This window comes from Aedes albopictus, chromosome 2, assembly GCF_035046485.1.
Source record: "Aedes albopictus strain Foshan chromosome 2, AalbF5, whole genome shotgun sequence".
NCBI lineage: Eukaryota > Metazoa > Arthropoda > Insecta > Diptera > Culicidae > Aedes > Aedes albopictus.
The window spans coordinates 482025305-482049024 of NC_085137.1; the positions used below are offsets into that span (position 1 = coordinate 482025305).

At 38.3% G+C, this 23720-nt stretch overlaps 1 protein-coding gene across 1 annotated transcript in view; it reads left to right on the top strand.

The window, feature by feature from the left end:
* Positions 1 to 18547, top strand: part of LOC109429046 (protein fem-1 homolog B) — a 43799-nt gene extending 25252 nt beyond the window's left edge. The window contains exons 2-6 of the mRNA XM_062854126.1: positions 6136 to 6875; positions 15267 to 15962; positions 16028 to 16130; positions 17761 to 17902; positions 17971 to 18547. Coding sequence (XP_062710110.1) covers positions 6136 to 6875; positions 15267 to 15962; positions 16028 to 16130; positions 17761 to 17902; positions 17971 to 18128 — 1839 coding nt within the window. The 3' untranslated portion in view covers positions 18129 to 18547. The remainder of the gene's footprint in view (positions 1 to 6135; positions 6876 to 15266; positions 15963 to 16027; positions 16131 to 17760; positions 17903 to 17970) is intronic.
* The last annotated feature ends 5173 nt before the right edge of the window (positions 18548 to 23720 follow it).

A 23720-nucleotide genomic window follows, 5' to 3' on the forward strand; every position in this document is an offset into this window, starting at 1 on the left:
AGATGGCCGAACTGTACACTCAGGCAAATAAACCTAAGATTATCATAAGGTCTATCTTATGAAATGGCCTTTAAACAATTCATAACGGCTAGAATGAATTTCATAATGTCGGTTTATGGCGCAAAATCGACTCACAGTTTGGCTTTTATACACATTTAGCAACTCGAAATTCTCAAGCGTCGATAGCCGCGTGGGTTGGGCACGAGCTCAGTGATCTCGACGTTCATGGATCGATTCCAGTCTGCATCATTTTACGATTTTTCTGCTCTTTTCATAAGTTTATCTTATGTAATTAGGTCATAATAAGCATGTTCAATTTTCATAAGGTATTCTTATGGCATCCATACTTTACAGTTATGGCTAAATTTCATAAGGTATTTTGATAAATTTCGGTAGTTTACTTCGCTGAGTGTAGTAGGCTATGATAGATTTAGTTTGTATGTATATCATATTATGACAGAATAAAGCACGTAATAGTCGGATCTGGATGTATTTCATATATTCCTTACAATACACAGTAACATGACGCCACGCCAGTTGTCGCACATGGTCAGATCCCCTTCTTGGGAACATCTCTGCTGATATTCAAACGACCCCACGAGCTTTGTTGAACTTCATGCTTCATGCTTTCATGACTGTTTCAATCTTGGCGGTTCATGCTGAGATGTTGATGATTTGTCGGATGTCGAAGCTTGAAGAAGCTGTTCGAAGTGCGTAAAACAACGTTTTAGCTGGTCCGTTGGGTCGGTGAGTAACTGTCCAGTAGCGTATTTCCCTGGCATCCTCGGATGCATATTTGTCTACTCAGGCGTCGTGAGATATAACAGAGGAGGTGGACATCGCCGATTGTGGCACTTGTAGTTGTGGCGCTCACTTGTCCCATCTGCTGCTGCGTTCCTTTTATAAAGTCAAATACCGTTGACGGGACTTGTACAGTGATAGACATTCGTTTAGCCGAGGCCAAAAAAATTTCAAAAAAGTGTCAGGAAACTCATACAAAAGATTCTATGATAAAACTTTTTTATCGTAGTGATAGCATGTCTAGTACTGTTTTATAAAAATGTGATACATCACACTTACATAAACACTGAAACAAAAACGAGAGTACAAACCCTTCATATGTCATTTTTTGCCTAGACATTCGTTTAGCCGAATTGTACAATTTTTGCAATTCCATAATAAAAAACTAACAAATTTCGAAAAATATCCAACAAAACCATTTTGTAAGGTGACCTGCATTATAGATCGACTTGTAAATCATGAATTAGATCGTTTTTGGAAGTGTTGCCATATTATTTTCACATGCATCTCATATAAATATGTCATAATATTGTAAATGTTTCCAAATTGAGATTTGATGTAGTTATTTTTATCGGAAGTGTTTCAAAAGAGTCTAATGAAAGTCTCATGACGAGTGCAGGTTGAAAATTTACGAAAAACAATGTTTTTGACAGAAAAAAATGCCGCAAATCATCAAAAAATCACGTAGTTAAGTATTGTTTTGATGAAATATGATGGTTTCACTTGCATAAATCACAGCGTTTACTACTATTACGTCTTCTACTAGCTCCCAATATCTTCTAGCTTGTATTCTGGCTGAAATAACATACATTGGACGGCTCATATTTCGAGAAATGGCACCGAAAGTATTCAAATTTCTAGCATGAACTACTTGTTTCATAATTTAGTCGTTCTTTTTAAATAAATTATGTTAAAAATGAATGAGGTTCAAAACTAAGACTCATTTATATTATATTTCTTCAGATTGAATGAAATAAGCCAATTGTTTGACCATATCTTGCATTTTTGTATGAACATCTGCTTTTAAATAAACAGGGTACAAAAATTCTGACACTTCTTGGAGTTCTTTCACTTAGTAGTCTTCTAACTCATTTAGTAATGCTAGTATCAAACAGGTATACCCCACAGGCATTAGGGCACGTCTTTATTTCAACGCAGAACTATATATTTTAGCTTTTATCAATCCCATTTCAAGGTTTGACCAACCAAAAACAATTACAGTTTCTTACCGATTTTGGCAACACGAGGTGAATTTTATGTTGCCAAATTGGGGTGTTGCCAAAATCGGTAATATTTTTGTGTTGATAATTTTCAACTTTTATAGGTCAATTTGGCTTATATTTTAAATATGGACTATTCACAAGTTATAAAACGATCCCTGTAGGTGACGTTCATAAATTACGTCATGATTTATAAAATTGTTGATTTTGGAAAATCTAACGAATTTTGATTTTTTGAAGAAGAGTAAGGCTAAAATATAAATACATTTACGAATACAAGCGATTTTTCGGTAAAAATTTTTGGTCAAAATTTTTTGTTGCCAAAATCGGTAAAAAATTGTTGCCAAAATCGGGTGTTGCCAAAATCGGTAAGAAATTGTTGCCAAAAACGGGTGTTGCCAAAATCGGGAAGGAAATGTTGCCAAAAACGGGTGTTGCCAAAATCGGGAGTAGACAAAAACGGGTGTTGCCAAAATCGGTAAGAAACTGTATACTTAATTTTTTCATGACATTTTATGCAATAATTTGAACATTTCTAACAATAATTCTGTACCATATTTTCAAAACTGCTAAGCTAGCTTACGTTTGAGTGTTTACAGAAATCATTTTTCTTAAATAAATTTATTTATCATCGCTTCTCCTTATCGGGACATTTTTTTATAATATTTCTCTGAATTTCACAAACAAATAAACTTTTAAGGTCAATTATCTTGCTAACACGTCATAAACTAAATGCCTTGGGGTATATCCTCGAAATATACTCACGAAACTGCAAAAAATCTATTGAAAACCAATTTTTCATTTACCTCGGCTAAACGAATGTCTAGGCAAAAAATGACATTTGAAGGGTTTTTACCCTCGTTTTTGTTTCAGTGTATATGTAAGTGTGATGTATCACATTTTTATAAAACAGTACTAGATATACTATCACTGCCATAAAAAAGTCTTATCATAAAATCTTTTGTATGAGTTTCCTGACACTTTTTTGAAAATTTTTTGGTCTCGGCTAAACGAATGTCTATCACTGTATTTGGCTGCTCTGGTTCTTGCCCGCTCTATCGCGGCCTTTGCTTCTCTGCGCTTCTCAATCTTCCGCTAGGTTTTATCAGTGATCCACTCTTTCCGCTGAGTGTGCAGCTCACCCCGGTTATTCTCTCTGGTTTCAATAAAGGCATTCTTGATGGCCGTCCTCTGCTCTTCTACGCTGTCATCTTCCGGAACATACGCTGCTCGGGATCCAAGTTTGTCAACAAACGATCTCCTAACAGCTGGATATTCTAGTAGTCGGCGTGTGTTGAATCATCGTTCGAGTCTTTCCTTCTGCCGCTGTACGAAACAAGTTTGAAACGCAACTTTTCAAGTTGTTGGAATATGTCGAACTGAACTTTATTTGAGCTTTAGAGGCATGCAAAAGTTTAACAAGAGTTCGGTTAAATTTTGATTGAACTCTGCTCTAAAGTTCAAAGTAAGTATTTTCTGAACCTCTTTTCAACTTCATTGTCGTTTTGAAGAGAAGTCAAAAGCTTGAACATGTATTTCTAAGTTCATAAACAATACATGAGTAACTTTTTGGAGAATTAAGTTCAACGAAACCGGAATTGAACCAAACTTGAACTTCTGAGTTCGTCTTCAAGTGGAATCCGAACTTTTGGTTGCTTGTACATGTACTTCGTCTTGCTGATGTTGACTGTGAGACCCATAGGGTCCTAAAATGAAAAATATTTTACCGGTTTTGCTGCATAACTCGAAGGAGTATGCTTTTCTGATCTCATTGGTAATTTTTCCGAGCTTAAACAATGACAGAATAATTAATAAACTCGAAAATAAAATAATGATGAGCAGGTCTTGTTTGACATTGTAGGTCAACCTTGACGTAACGAAAGTGAAACGGCGGGTTGCAAAAGACATCACATTGGTTCGCTTTTGACAACAAATGTTCCTGTTTGACATACACGGTCAACAAAATTTACCCAAAATTAAGTGCTAAACAAGGAGTGTTTCAAAAATTATTAAAGTTTTTGAAAATATATTTTATGGGCTTTTCCTAATAGGAATACCTAAAAAATGAGTAAACATGTCGTTTTAGTCAATACTTGATCGAATTATGCAGAAATTGAGATAGGCCTTTAGGAGCCTATTCTTGCTGTCTCCCTTGAATGCCTCCTCCCTGGCCGAAGTTCAATTCCGATGATATCGATATCGTCTGCAAAACCTAGAAGCATATGTTACCGTGTGACGTGGTACCGTTTCTTTGCACACCAGCTCTACTAATGACTCCTTCATGTTCTATCATTAATTGCCATAACTCATTTGTTTTTCCTGAATCGTACACCACTTTGAAATCAATATATAGATAAAGGGTCTGCAAGTTGTACTCCCAGAATTTATTGAGCATTTATTGCATAGTAAACATTGGATCCATCATTGATTGGCCCTCGCGAAACCTAGATTGGTATTATTTTCAGCTTGACATAATTTTATAGTGTTATTCCTCGGTCTGTGTCTCTTTTTATAAAGAGAACAAATGAGAGACCCCAGCCAGCTAGCAGGTAGTAGTTCTTCTTCTTCACATATTATTAACATAATATGGTACAGTATTTCGTGCAGCTGCTAACTACCGTTGAAAATTTCAGCTGGGAGTTCCGTCCTTTCCATTGAGCATTAAGAAAAGTTTCGGCTCTCTCCCCCAGCACAATCATTGCACATGACGGGAGAATGCGTAGAATTCGTAAAATTTCTGCATATCATTTTGTTCCATACTGCTTTGCGGCTCGGTAATGACACTCTCGTCATACTGCTTCTTCTTTCTATGTTGCATTCTTTTCTCGGCTGTTCTCGCTTCCTTGTATCGCTCCCTATTCTGCCGAGGACCAGACTCCAATATCCAATTTCTGGCAACGTTCTTCTCATCCGTCACCTTCTGGTACTTCTCATCTAATCAACCGTTTCTGGGTCGTCTTTGAGCAGTACCTATAATCACCTTCCTTCCGTACTGTTGTGCTTAATGCTGCGTGAATAGATTCCCACAGATTGTTGAGGTTGTCGCCGGTTCCCCATACCCGCTCATCCAGCTTCCGGCGGTACTCATCTGACACACCTTCTGCTGAGAAGCACTGGATATTGAAACGCACTAGTCTCAGACCGTTGTAATAGTTAACAGCATGACGGATATCCTTATAAATTATCGGACGGAAAACGTCCTATTAACCCTGCAGCGCTCGCGTCTTGTACTGAGTACACGCATGAAAAATGTACTCTTATGGTACACAGCGTGAGGATGGTGTCACTGAAGGTCGTCGAACTCGCGACTGCTCGAGGGTTATTCGAGCTGAGCGTCAGCGATAATGATTTTCACGTCATGTCTTGCAGACTCTCCGTAGGTTTCAAGCGGTTATTGAAGTATGTATTTGGCCCTTATCCCAACACACAGATTCATCGTTAATTTTTTGCTTTATGAAACCGACTTCATGTTCTGCATAATAGCTGCTGCTATGGCAGATGTTGTATTTGAGGGAACCACACAACTCTTAGGTGGCGATCTTTGTCATTAATTGAACCGTGGAAGTATGAGATAAGAACTTATGAGCACCCGAGCTATGTTGGTTACTCTGTGTCGACTCACCATTTTGTAGTCCTTCATACAAAGATATCGCTAATATTTTTCAAGAAATCCATTTTAGATCTTGTCATCAAGTATATTGAGAAACCCAATAATTTTCAGTTAAACCCACGTAGAGTTTTAAAAGATATATGCCTTAATGAAATTGCTACATTATTGCGTATTTGTCAGTTTGCCAACCCGAAATCATCCATTTTCTCGTAATTAATAAAACTGTCCGAGTGTCTGCGTTCTTAGTCATGTTATTCTCACCATCAACAGCAGCCCGAAACTACTTCAAGATGCACTTGACTCGCTCGCATCCCACGCCACGTCACATTTCTTACGCATAGGTGTTACTCATCTCGGTTTTCAAAATATAATCGTTCAGTATGCTCGTCTCATATTTTATTACAATTTCACTAAAGAATTTTCTCCGTCGTCGCGACGCAATGCTGAACATTCCACTTGAAAATCTAAGCGATGACTAATTCCCGTGTTTTTGTTCGATTTCAGGAAATATCCGAAGAAGAACGCCAGCTCTACACTCCCCTTATCGTAGCGGCACTGAACGGCCACTACGATGTGGTTCACATCCTGCTGACCCAGGTGAGACCCAACCTGGAAAAGGAGGGCCGGGTGAAATTCGATGGCCACTTGATCGAGGGTGCGTCGGCTTTGTGGGTGGCGGCCGGAGCTGGACATCTGAACATTGTCAAACTGTTGATCGAACACGGAGCGGATGTGAATCACCACACGAAGAACCTGTCCACCCCGGTCCGGGCGGCGTGCTTCGACGGTCGGTTGGATGTCATCCGGTACCTGGTCGATCACAATGCCGACATCAATTTACCGAACATCTACAACAACACATGCTTGATGATTACCGCCTACAAGGGTCACGTGGAAGTAGTGGAATTTCTGTTGGAAAACGATGCGTTGTTGAACGAACAGGCCAACTGTGGTGCGACGGCGCTGCATTATGCGGCCGAATGTGGCCACCTGGAGGTTTGCACGGTGCTATTGGATTATGGTGCGATACTCAAACGGAACGAGTACGGAATGACGGCTGTGACTTGCGCTGCGGAGCGGACCCGGGAAGCAGTGGTTCAGCTGTTTGTAAATAGAGTGGGACTGCTGACCCGAGAGGAACAGATCGATGCCTTGGAGCTGATGGGGGCTTCGTTTGCGAATGATAAGGATAACTACAGCTTGGTGAAGGCGTTTCACTACTTGATATCGGCGATGGAGTTGAGGTGAGTTTGATTGGACGTATAATAGGCGATAGAAGGCGACAGCAAGCCCGTGCACAAGGGGGGGGGGGGGGGGGGGTTTGGGGGTTAAACCCTCCCCATTATCGACGCTTCATACACTAGGCGCCCCTCCGCCTTTTGCCGAAATTAGGAAAAACCCCTCCCTTGGTTCCAGAAGTGCACGGGCCTGGGCGACAGTCTTAAGGAACTTAAGATGAATGAAACAAAATGGAGATATTCGCCATTTTGAAACAGCCGGTATATGTGTAAGCTAAACTGTGACCAAAATGTTCAATTATTATTCTCTAAAATTGTACAAAAACGCAATGACCCGGATAAATTGAAAAAAAAAAACAAATGCAATTTGTAACAAGGACAAGGACGATAAACAAAAAAAGGCCAAAACCCATGACCGAAACAAAATAAATCGCCAATCCATTAGGACTGAGATAGCCGTCCCAACGCAATAACATCTAGTTTCAGTCGAAAAATCCCAAATCAATAAATGAAACTAAATACTACATTTGGGTGTGATGAAAACCTGAGTGTATTAACACTTGATAACTTCCTCGTTTTGGAAATTGAGTGAGTATTTTTATATATTGTTATTCCTGATGGATTTTCGGATGAAATCTTAATTGAAATTCATTTTTGCCTGCCTAGACAAATTTTGGATGAGCTTGAAATTTTCTTGTAGAATTAAAACTGTTGAAATTTGAATAAATTTCAAATCTATCGGGAATGCGTAGAGATTTCTGACAGAATTTAGAAAAAAATGTTTGGTATAATTTCTTTCAAGCAAAACTATTGAAATTCTTAAGTTAGATCTTTTGGGAATGCTCAGTGCTCACTCTCCTAGGATGTTACGCTAGAAGTACCACTGATAGTCGTACACAATCAGCGTGTCTGTCTGGGTCATATTGATCCCAACAAATTTGAAAAATATCAAAAAATATCAAAATGTTTTGTGTTTGTTTTATTATCTTTTTAAAAGAGATTTCTTCCTAATTTCTTAGGTTTTAATCAAAACTGTTTCTGAATAATATTCAAGAAATTAGCTTTCTACATAAATTTTCCAAGATTGATAACACAGCGCAACATTTTCTTGTATCAAGAGCAAACTTATGTGTCTCTGACAGATTTTGGGTCGCTGAATCCAAATCTGGGCTCAGAATTGCTCCAGCACGTCTGAATTTTGAGCTATACCCCAATTTATAGGGAAAAATATGCGATTTTGGGCTTTTTTGACTGCCAGTCATTAAGCATGGATTTTTTTTTAAGCAATCAAAAGGTAAATTGGTCAATTAACATCTAAATTAACGACTCATGCAAAATATTTCATTTTACCAAATCGAATTTGATAGTTTTAAGCTATTTATGTTAGGTACGATATTTCCCATACAAGTCACCCTCCAAAAGTTGCATGCAAGTTTACTTACTAACATAAAATGCTTAAATCTATCTAATTTGATTTGGTAAAACAAAATATTTTGCATAAGTCGTTAATTTAGAGGTTAATTGACCAATTTACCTTTTGATTGCTTAAAAAAAATATGTCCATGCTTAATGACTGGCAGTCAAAAAAGCCCAAAACCGCATATTTTGCCCTATAAATAGGGGTATAGCTCAAAATTGTGACGTGCTGGAGCAAATCTGAGCCCAGATTCGGATTCAGTGACCCAAAATCTGTCAGAGACGCATAAGTTTGCTCTTGAGACAGACCAAAAGTTAATTTTTGTTACGCTGTGTAATGAAACGGTGATGAAACGGGGCATTACAAATTTATACGTGTAAAGCGAGGATACCTTTAGTGGTGATGAAACAATACGTCTTCGAAAGAAATTTTTTGCCTTTATTTGAAAATTAATGAAGTCGATTCTGACAATTTCCGGTAAACATTCTATTTTTGGTCAGAATTCAGCAATTTGCAAAATTCTGTTCGGTTCAGTTAATAAAAGAACTACCAATGAATAGATCGTTATAGACGTTCCTCTAGAAATGTTAGCAGAACTTCAAGTAAAAAAAACTTGCATTTTTAAGCAGAAATAGTGGCGTGAAATGCTTTATTTCTGTATATTTATGTATATTTATAAATTACAAGTAAATAAAAAAAAAACGATATTTCCGTCCTTCTGGAACCTCGCTGGTCTGGAACACGTTTGTATAGGTCAGTTTTCTCGGCTTGGCTAATGTGGCCGATCCGTCTCCAAAGGGTTAAAGAGGTTCTTGGTGAACTCAACTGGAAATTGGTGCTCACGTGCTTGGATCCGTGTGGATCCGCCAACCAAACTAGAGAATAATGTGATGTTTGGTAGCTTGCTGATCTCCTCCTACTCCTTAACTACTCCGTAACGCCAGTCGCTGGATATTAGCGTGGTTTAAAAAATCGTTTTTGCCCCACACCGCTTATTCGATTCGTAACCAGATTCTAAGCCTTCTCCCAAAAATTGAGCTGAAAATTGGTTGAAAATTGAGAGTGCACAAGCGCTACAAAATTTGTATGGGATTTACTATGGGAAAACGACGTTTTTCATTCAATTGACCGTAGCATTTCTCCAAGTGCCCTTGAGTGTTAGTTGACCTTTGGTAGTCCTAGGCTACTCTATCAGCTACAACTTTGCCAAAGACCACATTTGAATCGGACGCCTCATTAATTAGTTATTGACAGGCTTGTAAACATTCGACACTTTTCACTACCTTCGTTTCGTAGCCGCGGTCGGGTGTCAGCTTGCTTTGTTTTATTCGAGCGCGACCGCTATCTCTTACACACAACACGAGCGGCAGAACGAAGATCAATAAACAAAAAAGTGAATCAAATCAACTTCGTCTGACACGATGACATTTGTGTAATTCCAGCTTTTCGGAAGATTTCAGCCAATTTTGATTAAGTTTGGTATAATATTAGTTTATTCGTATGTGATAAATCGATTACGACACATACATTCATCCAAAACAGCTCTTTATGGGAAAGACAGGAATAACAAAAACCGAACCATCTCCCGAAGACGCAATCGTGGTCAAGCGCATTCATTCGACATTTTTGTTCCGTACAGTAGTTTGATCGTTTGTGTTGCGAATGTTGGAGACAAAGGCAGCCGAATATCGGTGAAAAGGTGTCAAAGACTGTGATCGCTAACAAGACTGGTTATTGATTTTTATCCAGAATAAAAATCTTTGATCATGATGGTTACTAGTGTGGGTCATCGGAATCGTTTTCTCAGACCAAAGCTTTTTCGGTTCCGTTTCAGGTCCTGAGTATCTGTGCAAAATTTGAGCACGATCGGTTGCGTCTACAATTTGCGCATTGCAATTGAAATTTGTATGGGAAAACATACTTTTTTGCATTTTTGTCATAAGTTGAAAAAGTTTGTCTGAAACTTTTTAACCGATACTATAAAATAATAGCCTAGGATGTTCTGAAAAACTTTGTTGAAGACCGCAAAGCGATCCGATGCTTGTGAATAAATAGTTATAACCAACGAACCGCATGCATGTGTTTATGCTTTAACATGTAAAGGAATAACAATAACAACAAAATCATGCTGTTTCGCCAAGCAATACCAACGCTATAACTTTTTTCATAAGCATCAGATCACTTCGTGGTCTTTGACAAAGTTTTTCAGGACTCCCTAGGCTATGTTTTCATTTTATCGGTGACATGGTTTTTGAAAAATTCGAGCTTGTTATGAGAGAAATGCAAAAAAGTGTGTTTTCCCATGTAAAATCCCATACAAACTTCAAACGCGATGCGCAAAACGTAGACATAACCGATCGTGCCCAAATTTTGCACACTTATTTAGGTCTTGAAATGGGATCAAAAAACTTTGGTCTGATGGGATACCATTGAATTTTTCATTTTTCCATATAAACGATGACCCACTCTAATGGTTACACTATTCGATGGGCATCACTGCAATTTGCCTTGAAACAGTAGCCATGTTTATGTGTGCTATCTTTTGCACCATGTCTGCTAGGAAGCTGAACGATCACTGTTACAGTTTCTCCAGTTGGATATAAATCGATAACTAATTAATGAGACGTCCGATTTGAATGTGGGCTTCGGCAAAGTTGTAGCTGATAGAGAAGCCTAGGAGTACCAAGGGTCAACTAACACTCTAGAGCACCTGCGGAAATGCTACGGTAAATTGAATGAAAAACGTCATTTTCCCATAGTAATTCCCATACAAACTTTGAAGGGCTTGTGCACTCTCAAATTTTAGGAGAAGGTAAAGAATCTGGCTATGAATTAAATAAGCGGAGTGGAGCAAAAACGATTTTTTGAACCACCTTACTGGATATAAATCGATCGGAATCGATGGTGATCGGAAATCGTCCGTCAGATGACCGCTCCACCTGTATGCCAAGATACTGTCGTACATCACCCAGAGGCACTTTGTACTGCTCCGACAACGCATACAATATCGCTTCACAGACAACGAGTATGTCGTCCACGGGGATTAACACTTGCTTGATTTCCGTAGTGCGCAAGTACAGTCACGCGTAGACGGTAGACTGACCAATTCTTTAGTTTGTTATCGATCGTCCGGTTTTAAATTCGTCCGTCCGGACGGCTTCAATCCGTAAGTTCAGTTGGCAGACCTCGCCGAGTGTGCAGTCGAATGACACGTGTACACCGTTTCCATTAGAATTCCGTACAGACAGGCCGTTTCGATGTCGACGGAATTGTTAAGGAGATTGTGAAAAGTTATCTGTTTGGTTACCGGGGTGAATATCTAGTCGTAGTCAGTGCCAAACTTCTGATTGATGCCTTGGGCGTCCAGTCTCGCTTTGTAACGCGTGACACAGTGACACTGTCATTGGACAAGCTTGATCATCCACTTTGAGCCGATGGCTTTCGGTCCTGCCGGGAGCGCTCCAACGATTCAGGTCGCGTTCTGGTGGTGTGAATGCATTTCATCTAACTACCTTCCATGAATCGCTCTCGGGTCCTTCACTACCTCATCGTACCTTGTTGGTTCAGCAACGTGGGTCTTATTACTCATTTCACAGAACCGTTGAACCGTTGTGGAGCGACACTTTTATTGGACCGCTCAGATATTCGCACAATAGTTTCGTGTAGATTTTCGTGAATGAATCGAGCAGGCATCGAACTCGTTGTCGATTGCGCCCGACATTCACTCCTCCCCATGTTCTGGATCGCTTGTTGGTTCATCGAGGACTACTTGATTCGAGCACGTAATACTCTTCCTCCAGATTAGCACAGTCGATACTGGGTTGTCTAGTGGCCAAATTGTTGAACCGGTATGCCTAGTGGTTATTAGAATAGCCAACATAAGTTATTTTTGCCTTGTCCTGGAGCTTGCTTCAGGAGAAACACAACAGGAAAGATGGTTCTGGAGATACACGGTCGTGCAGGTAGCTTCGACACAAAATCTTGCATCCTGTGGATGTGGTAGCAGAATTCTCCAATATGGTCGACGACCTCGATTTTTATTTCAAAAGCGACTTTGGTCGTCAGCAAATGAAACAAAATTACGATTTCCACTTACCGACGGGGTGTCCGAAGGTCCATAACGTCCAAGTAGCTGAGGTCCAACTGATTCTTCACTGGGATTTTTCTCGGTGGATAGGAGTTTGAGCCTGCTTTCCCCTGACACAGCATTCGTTGTCACTTTCTGCCCATTTCGCTGATGCAGCTTGACTTTCGCCTGCTTCTTGGGACCACTCTTTGGTTGGCCGAAGCGCTTCTATCCCGAGAAGGATGACCAACACTTTTATGAAAAACATAAAAGTAGAAAAATGCGAAGTCTTACCCCATGAATCCAGTGTTTTGAATTCCCAGAAGTTAAGGTCCAAATTTTAACAGAATCGATTAAGTTTATTGAGGTACTCAACGAGTTTGAAATTAGTATAGGAAAACTTGGTTAAATGTATGCAGAAATCATATTATTTTTATTTTCGTCACTGGGTGATGCTGTAAGTGTTCAAATGGTACCATTTTTGGTATTCTTGACATCATCAATTTCGCTCAAATTTTGACCATAGATTCTGGGTGTCCAAATCAACTGGTTAGGAGGTAAGACTTGGCATTTTTTGAATTACCTCAATCCGGACTTTATAGGCTTCGAAATTAGAATTGTTGAGCTTCGTAAAATTCTTCAGATCTATCCTATCTCAGAAGAGGCTCTTAACTTTGAACTTTTAGAAACTTCTTGATATATATCAAGAAAAAGGCACGTTGCTAAAGGCTCAAAACCAGTTAGCAGAGCATGAAATGAAATAACTTGAAATGTTGCCTGTCTGATAACTTAACTTTTGAAGATGGATGATTTTTACGTGCAGCTGCAACTTCGCTGGGTTCGAACAGGTTTGTCATGCTCTGTTTGTCGTTGGAATCATATATTATCTCTCCGGCCCCAAAGAGCTACAATAATTTTCTTCAAAAGTCTAGAAGAAACGTTTGTCAGAATTTCAAATACAAATAATTTAGAGAAGTCAGGATACCTGAAAGATGTTCAAAAAAAATCAGAAATATTATCTTAAAAGAGAGTATAGCAAATGAATTTTCCGAAAGAATTGCCATTACTTTTTTGGAAGTTTATCTCGACAAGTTTGTGTAAAATCTTCTGGAAGCATTTTGCATTGTAATAGGAATGGTTAGCAAAATTCACCCGAAATCCTGTCTCAAATAATTTCTCAAGCATTCTCTCTGAAAGTTCGCTCAAAGTGCGTCCAAAAGTTTCTTTCCAGGATTCCGTCACAATTTTGGAAATCCGATATTGGACATTGCTACAGAAATTTACGTTGCACTTCTGTGTTAAATTTACGAAAAATTCGAATGAAAATATTGATTAGAACACGTCTAAAACATTTTAACATCTGATTTTTTTTTTTGTTTTTATTTATGTGTATTTTAACTTATGCTAATTCTACACTCTTTTTTTAACATCTGATGTGAGATTCAAAAAAATGAAGTTCTTTGCATGTCGTGTTTGACTTTATAACCTGTTGAGACATCAGCACAACAGGATCTGTTACATGAATGTTGGTATGATCGACAATTTTCCACACGCATAAAAATCGGTTCCGAAAATCGTCCACAACTAATCACGTTATTCGGAACAAGCACGATTTTCGTTTACGAAAATACACCATGAATAAAAATCGCGTTCTCGTGAACCCTGTTCCGCCACAAAAATGTAACACCTGAGTAACGCACCAGCTCAAGATCAAAAACCATATTATCGTGGAATGTGTTCAGATATCTATGATTTTTGTTCGCATATATTGAACCTAGTTCACGGTACATGGTGTTTAGTTCACACGCGTGGGAACACAAATCACGGGAATTAGAACTAGTTCATGGTCTGCAATAATCGTTCCGGCAATTGTGAATCAAATCACGGCAAGAGGATCGTTGTTCACGGTCTGTTATTTTTTTGCAAATTGAAAGCAAAGAAAAATGCACATCATGGTCTGGACACTGAATCAGACGAATTTTAGACATTATCTTCGGCACAATTTAGACATTTCCACAATTTGGCTAGAAAATGGGTCAACGGATCAACATAATTCTATCACTGATGCATTCGAGGAGTACTCCGACATGTTCGTACAAAAAATAAATAACCGGGAAAGTAGTAAAAACGGGAAAATTTTAGGGGCACTTCTCTACAGAACCTTAGAGAACTACATGTCAAACAACGTAGTAGGCAGGCAGTGCGACGTTTGCCGGGATAGCTAGTTATTTAATACTTTGTTAACACCGTACTTACGTGGCATTTCCAAATCTGATTAAAAATCCATAGCATCTTGAGCAGGGCGAAACAGTGAGAATCTCGCCATCTGTTTGTGTCAGCATTCCGGGAAATCCGAGACGCACTCTCACTCTCAATCATCAGAAAAACCACCACAATCACTCACTAACATTATAAACAATCAATAGTAATATGCTTTTCGAATTAAAACCCGTTTTTAACGCTGAAAACCGTACACCAGAACTCTGCAAAAGACTACTAGACTCCTTTGCGCGGCACTCGTGCGACAACCCGTGTGGATGTTTGTTTATGCGGCTGACAGGGCGCATGAATCGAGTTCCCGATGTTGTGATCAAAATCACGAAAATGATTTTGAGGGTTCTTAGTTCCGTGATTTTAGTTCGTATTATTGCATGCGTTACCAAATTAGTATGGGGAGGGAAGTAGGCATGAACTGTGTTCTGAAATTTAAGACTTGCCCTCGAAAAGTCAGGTTTACCGAATAACGTTTGCATGAACTAAATCACGATGATGAAGGAGACGCGGGTTCCATAATTTGTGACTTCTTGTTCCTGAATACAGGAACGGATTTTTATGCGTGCAATACATCAGTTATAAATTATATGGAAGACTCTTCGTAAAAGGTAGCCATCACTGACCTAAACTTTTTTTTCAGGTACGAAGACCAGGACAACATCATTCGGAAACCGCTGCTGCCTTCCATCCCTGCCTACGAGCACTGGGTAGAATGTCAAACTATGCAAGATCTCCAGGCAATCCGATACAACCACAACTCACTTCACATGGAATCGTTAACCATACGGGAGCGCATCCTGGGTCGACACTGTCCCGAGGTAGCCCACTCGATTGTGTTCCGCGGAGCGGTTTGTGCCGACAACGGTCGGTTCGATCGTTGCGAAAGCCTCTGGCTCCACGCGATGCATTTGAAGCAGCAGAATTCGCTCTCGGTCCAACGGGATCTGCTTCGCTTTGCGCAGCTTTTTTCGCAGATGCTCTCGATCAACGTTTCGCTTCGGTTTGGCAACGTGGTCGACGTGCTGGCGGCTTGCGTCGATGAGCTGGCTCTCAATCAGACCAAAATGATCAATCCGGGCGAGAAGGATCTGCTGGAGGTGATTGCCGAGGAGTACGAACTGAACATAGTGACGGTGCTGTATCTAATTACTATCATAACTAAGTTGATAAAGTTGAAAAATGTAGACATTACGGAGGACAACCTCAGGGAAGTTTATAGGCTAGTTTACAAATTGAACAATTTGTCCGTCAGGCTCAGGGACGATCAGACGTTGCTGCACCTTTCGGTGAACGGAGTCACGCCGGTTGACGACTTTCACACGGATGATATTTGCCGGTAAGTTGTATTAGGATTAGCTTCAGCTGCTAACGGAATTAAAAAACTGACGCACATCGTTCTAGATTTCCGTGTGTTGACACTGTGAAACTGTTACTGAAGTGTGGTGCATCACTGTCCGTGATGGATGCTGATAGGAATACTCCTTTACATACGCTTTGCTCTACGGTAAGTACCTATAATAATGACGCTAACGAGCACACAGTCATCACACTTTTCACGTGTTCTTGTTATTAGTATTGTGTTATTGAGACTTGATGTTCAATTTATTTTTAACCCAGAGTATGTTAAAAAATAATAAAGAAAGAGGAATCAGTCTAGAGTACTGAGGCAAGTGAACTAGGCATATATATCGAACAACTGGTTCTATTTTCATTATGATAGCTTCAATATATTTTTCAATGTTTTCTGATACAAAATAGATAATATCTCTTTAGGAAGGGAGAAATTAAATTTGAAAGTTCAGTTTATGAGTTATTGAGACGCAAACGCAATTTTGACAATTTTACGATTTAACGGGTAGGAAGTCGTGAATCGTTGACTGTTAAATTGTGCTTGCTCCTCAATAGCTCGTAAATCAATCGTCCAAATTGAACTTCTTCCTTCTTAGTAGTACGGTATACCTACTTGCATGTCAGAAATATTTAACCCTAGTAGGATGTTGGGGTCAATATGTCCCAGACAGGCTCGCTACGCTATTGTGGTGTGCTTTGCCTAACATCTTATGAGGGTTAAACATCTTATGTAGGGTAGGTAATCAAAATTTGAACCAAATTGCGGCTTTCTGAAGCAGTGCTAATTTAAAGTGGTTTTTTCTCCCACATGGAAATAATTTACTATAGCAAAATCGTATGTACATGATAGCCACGGGTATAAACTTTCTGTTAAATGGTAAAAAGTTTGCATTTGCACCGAATTTCATTGAAATATTCGATTTTTCATCAACAATGATTTTAATCTTAATTTGAACCATCGTAATCATAATTTGAACCAATTTTAATCTTAATTTGAACTACTGGCGGCAGCAGCTCGAGCAACTCACAAAACAGCCAATTCCATCCTAAACAATTAAAAATCACATGAATCTGCTGATTCTCATACCTATTTTTCATTAGGCAGTGGAATCTCAACTCAGAATGTTCGAAATTCTTTAGGAATTTGGAAACTAAATTTGGAATTTTTCATCCCCCAAGAGTAAACAAAGCAACCACTAGCGCAATCTACCGGCCAACACTAGAAGCTCACCCCCGTTTACTAGTTCAAATTTAGATTACAAATGGTTCAACTTAAGATAACATTCTCCAAGTGAGAATCGCTTAAATTTGATAATTTTATGACAAATAATGCGGAATATTATTCGGTTGGTCGATTCTACGATAAATAAGCTTTCATTTCACGTATTCACTTATTGCGTGTGATGCAATGCATGAGCTGTATGGGTGCACCGAAAATGGGCTTTCTCTGGGGGGAAATAGGTGAAATCACAGTGATTTTTCAATTGCTTATTTTCGATGGCAAAAACGCTTTTTTCAATGCTTTTAAAGCTTATGTTATCAGATTATATTACGGAAAACTGTTTAACGTCTTTTTCGGGACAATATTTGCCCAAAAAGTACGTCATTTCAATGAATTTTAAAATAGTTCAAATTAAGATTACATTTTGACTAGTTCAAATTTTGATTTCTTACCCTAGTGAAAACAGAAGCAAATGTTAGATAAACGTGCATTAACATTTAACATCAAGCGTGTCCACCTCTGCCTGTATGAAAGGAAACTAAAATGATCTTCCATCCACCAGTTACAGACTGCCGTCATACGAATGTCGGACAACGACGTCCGATCGATAGTGCAAGATTTAGTGGAAATCTTCATCGAGGCGGGCATCCACCTGGACGCGGTCAACTGCGACGGCCTCAAAGCGTCGCAGGTTTGCGTGCAAAGTAATGTTACCCTTTGCACCTCCATAATCTAAAATTAATATTCTTCTATCAATTTTCCAATTCCACAGACTCGGTGGGAACATTCATCAAGAGCTACGAAACACGTGCAATCAATCTGAAATGTTTGGCCGCCCGCTGCATCGCGCTGCACCGTGTACCCTACAAGGAGGCAATCCCTCGACAGTTGGAAACGTTCGTGCAGCTGCACTGTTCGGAAAAGTTTTAGACGACCGACCCGCTGAGTGTCAGATGCACCTGCACAGGTCTTCCCAAAAAACGTACTGCAAAAACGCCAACGATCAAATCTATTGATATTGGAAAAAGCCAATATTTTACGATAATTTTTAAATTGAAAAGAACAAATAGGTAACTACCACCAATTGTGATTGAATGCGGAAGCGTACCAGCAATAACTCAACTATATAAGTGTGCAGGTAAGGGATTTAGAAGAATGTTGATGCTATATATCAACCAAACTGATTGGCTGTAATGAATGGGAACAAATGTTAAACAACGGGCGACATGGTCTGTTTGGACGGAACACTGATATTATTTTTAAAATTGTTCTTTGTGTTCTGCGTTTTGCTGTGGTAAAAAAGCAATATTTTTACATGAAAGCAGATAAAACCTAAAATTTTGAAATAACTTCGTGTGTGTTTTGTCCGAAATCTCCATGAATCATTATGAGCATAAGATACCGTTGTGCGGGGCTACTTTTGAAATGCAAAACTACTTTGGACTCTTTTGAATATGGATTTTTTGTAATCAAAATATAGTTCAAACCTGTTAGATGTCTTTGGGACAGCTATATTTTCTCCTTCATTTGGTTGAAATTATTTTTCAAACTTTTGCTTTCTTGCTTGTCCGGACGCGAAAAAACATCGAATAAACCAAAAAACATATAGGGTGGGGCGGGGCAAGATGTCTACGTCTGACGAGCTAACTAGAAACAACCCTCTTAGTATTTCCAAGCTATCTCCGAAAGTCTGGCTCTAAACTTTACATTACCAACTCCACTTATTGAGTTTATGACGAAGAGAAACTAGATTTTTGCTGACACCTTTTTCTGTGGAGCTGGCGGCTGCCATCTTGCAATTAGGAAGTGTTTTCCAGCACATTTCGATGAATTTCATAAAATAGTACATGCTTGTATCAAAAGTACAGAAACAATCGTGAAAGTAGTTTTCGGAAGTGTGGGAGGAAAATTGGCCACTTCACTTTTTCCTCGAATCTGATTTTTTTTTGTCAAAAATTCAAATGTTAGCAAGGCGCACTTATTTTCTGCGTCTAAAAACCCCTTATTCACACTAAAACTGATTCCGTACATATTACTCTCCTACACAAACCGTAACTGAGTCACTAACATTTATGAAAATTTACTTGGTGATAAACGATGTACTCAGCATCCATGATGAATGCTATGCCTACGGTATTGTTTTCCTTTTCTCACCAGTGCGAAAAAATACTAGCTGTCAAAGTTGTTCGAGCTAAAAATAAACAACATGCTGGTTTTATTGTGGAATTATTGCTGCTTTCAATGCAGCTTTGAAAACTCCTATAAGTGTGGTCCACTTGGTCGGAAGGCGTTCTTATAGCGGTTGTCAGAAGGTTATGGTGGAATAGTTAGTTTTATTAGCAGTTTTATTAAATTGGTTCATAGAAACGCTTATAGAGCATTATAAAGCTAAAAATGTTACTTGGGTATCCCCTATTTCTTTAAAATTTCACATGCATCTCCACCCGGAGTGGAACGCAATCAATAAGAGCAGGACCAACCCTGTGTCAAATTGCCGATACTATGGAGCTTTTTACAGAAATACGAGTTACATAAGTCATTTATTTTGCACACCAGTCGGGAATGGATGAGGATTTTCTCAAAAAGATGTGCAAAAATGAGGGAGTGGAGTAAAACGAGCTAAATACACTGTTTTCCAGCATCGTGTGGCGAATGACACCCTCCTCATCTGAAACTAGATTTTTACAGTTTGTGTCAAAAATTTATTCGAATTCATCCACTCTGAGCAGTGATATGAATTTATTAGCGTTTTATACCTATTTTTTCTACTGTGCATTGGTTGAGTGCTCTGCTGAAGGGGTTCATCGTAAGGCAGAACCATAGCGGGCTAAAGGTATCGCCTTGAAATATCCCACGGTGTGTTGAAACACGATTATTATCGCACTTTCATGAACCTTAAATATTTTTTCGTTATAAGTCAGCCTTAGCTGTGTAGATTAAGGTTTTGGAGGTTAAAAAATCTTTCATCGGGGAAAATGAAAATAAATTCGATTTTAGTATTTTACCACTTTTCTCATATAATATGGTGTATTACGCAAATCTGATGAACCTAAACTACGCTACAAAAAGTCCCCTTTCTAATAATAAATTTGTAACTATTTAGAGAGAAACGATTGCAAAAATCTTTACAACGAGTTTAAATTTGTTTGGCGTTCGTTTCATGTGTCCAGCCCACTGCAGTCTACCGAAAATCATAGATCATTAATTAAATATGGTGACTTAATAACGCAATTGTTTTAATTCATGTAAACTGTCCAATTCAGTTATTTTGAGCAAGTTTAGCAGAAATACTGATAGCTCTTCGAATATTATAAGAACTATTAAGTATATTGTGCTCTGATTTTGCAGGGCTCGATGCTTTACTGACAAGTAAAAATTCATCCCATGAGTACTTTTATTCGCATGTTCGACACATGGTTTACCGGTTAATCCCAGGTGAAGAAATCAGCCCTTAGAGAATAGCTTTTAATTACTCTTTCGGCACACGCACTTGATACACGTACTTTAAATTAAGCATATGTAATCATTTTTTTACAATGAAATCAATCAATGTTTGGTTGAAACAGTTTTAAATATGATGATGATGAACCTGGGCGTGTTAGTGGAATAAATGTACGTAAAAAGAAAATCAGTTTAAGTACTAGACATTGAAGATGACCTAACAGTTGAGGTCGAACTACGTATCTGCAAAAGATTGCAAAATCTTAGTGGAATTAAAAGAAACAGTACTTAACTCAATTTTCTTTTTACTTAGTTTTAGATATGTTCATGTTACATTGTTGTTTATGCTGAGAAAAAAATAACTAAATTTACAAATAAAATTAAAATTGAAAATGTAGGTGACATCAATGTTTTGGAAATGTCAGAAAGTATAAAAAAAAACAACAAACAGTGATGCACAAAGTGAGGTAAAATTGACGCAATTTGAGGTTTCAATACAACTTTTTAAAAACTGTTATTAGTTCTTCTGGGCTTCATTTCGGAACCATTGGATGATATTGATATATTTTGATTGCTTAATAGTTATAATACATGGAAGATGGTTGGAAGGTATCGAGTATACTGGTTACTTTTGTTATTCAACTCTAAGGATAGTTTCCACTTTTTAAGTACAGTGCAGTGGTTTTTCAGTTGTCTGACTAGTCGTTTTAATCACTATTCCTTTTTTATTTCGTTTTTATCACGCTCTTCAAGAACAAGTGACATTTCTCCCCACACTGAATCTGTTATCAAACTCACTTTGCAAAAAAGAAGGAATTTTACTTGGGAAAAAGAAACTTTATTTTATGCAATAATAACATTGAAACCATTAAAATGCATGAAGTTTTTATCAAGACCAAAGTGTTTTATAAAAAAAAAACTACAGATAACCCAGACGAACATAGAAACCAATCACTGCACGAGACTACTATTATTGAAATTCATCAGGTTACTTGCAAATTTATTTGTTTCCAATATATTTTAGGCTTATACTATAAAATGTCATTGACATACGTTGCACTCGGTAGGATAAATTCTTAATAAAAACTTGTGAGGTTTTGAAAAAGATTTCAATAAAATTTGTATAATTTTCCTTGAACAAATGATTGTTTGAAACATATTGATATGACATTCAAATTGCTTATCATGATTTTAAACCAAATATTGAATAATCATTTTTGAATACATTAACATAATATGACAACGCCAATCTTATGTATTATTTTAGTATTTGAGACTCAACAGCCCACTTAATCCTAAAGGTATCATTTTATTAGTAACAAAGAGATAACTCCGGTGAGACTATTCACTGAATAAAATTCACAGTCTTTGAAAATTTTAAGATTTTGTATGGACAAAAGTCCTTAACAGATCAGCGGCAGAACTTTTACAAATAAGTCACACACGCTCAGTATAGTCGACTCATACTTTTTGGCAAATAACCATGTGGATGTGGTTTGACATGCAAAGTATGTGCAACTAATACCCGCCATTTCAGGCAAATTAGCACATGAAGAATATGTGCTGCAAATGGTATAAGTCACAGGTGTGCGGTGCTTCTTCAAATGTATGAGTCGCACTAATGGGAAGTATTTGTTTACCACCATTACAAATACTTATGTGAATGGAAGGAATGTAGAGTTTTATGATTTATGACTTTCGGCAGACTGCAGTGGGCTGGACACATGAAACGAACGCCAAACAAATTTAAACTCGTTGTAAAGACTTTTGCATTCGTTTCTCTCTAAATAGTTTCAAATTTATTATTAGAAAGGGAACTTTTTGTAGCGTAGTTTAGGTTCATCAGATTTGCGTAATACATACACCATATTATATGAGAAAGGTGGTAAAATACTAAAATCGAATTTATTTTCATTTTCTCCGATGAAAGATTTTTTAATCACCAGTATCTTAATCTACACAGCTAAGGCTAACTTATAACGAAAAAATATTTTAGGTTCATGAAAGTGCGATAATAATCGTGTTTCAACACACCGTGTATCCCCCTCCTGATGCTGAGAGTTCTGGACGTGCTCCGGCCACATCGCGTGTTGCATCAACCTGATGACGTTCTCATCTTCCTTGTACAATAGGCCGTCCCTTATTTTGCAAATTTTAGAAATGTTATAAGTTCGTTAGTGGAAAATGATCGTTTTAGCTAAAAAATGACCGTGTCAAAATTTGAAGTCCGTATCTCAAGGCTAAGTGGTCCCTCAAGGGGCTTAAAGTTGTCAAAAATTGTATAGGACCAAAAAAACATGAAAGTTTCTTCTACAAAACAAATACGCTATTCCACTAAAACCGGTGATTTTAGGACCCTAAAGGGCCAAAAATGTGCTTAGATTTGCGATATCTCTACTCGTTTCCAAGATATTGACAAAAAACAACTGAGAAATCAGCATTTTTTGACCATTTTTTTAGATTCCGAAGGAAACTTATCCTATTTTGTTCAATAACTCAAAAACGAGTAGAGATATCGCAAATTTAAGCACATTTTTGGCCCTTTAGGGTCCCAAAATCACCGATTTAGTAGAATAGCGTATTTTTTTGTCGAAAAAAAAATCATGTTTTTTTGGTCCCATACAATTTTTGACAACTTCAGGCCCTTTGAGGGACCACTTAGCCTTGAGATACGGACTTCAAATTTTGACACGATCATTTTTTAGCTAAAACGATCATTTTTCACTAACGAACTTATAACATTTCTAAATTTTGCAAAATAAGGGACGGCCTATTGTACAATTGCAGTACCTTAAGAAGGTACGAGTGCAGTACTAAGTCGTACGCCTTCTTGTAGTCGATGTAAGCCATGCTCAGGTTCCTCTGCTTTTCGGTGGCTTGACCCACAATGACTGCATCTACGCACTAAGGGGATTCAGGTGGCCAAAAATCGAAAATTGACCTTATTCAATTTCAGATTTAGGTTCGGTAGTTGAAAGAAGACCACTTGAACCGGTAAACCCTAGAATATTATTTCGCTAATCCCTATAGGGTGGGGCGGGGCAAGATGGGTCGCGGGGCAAGATGGGTCAGTGCCATTTT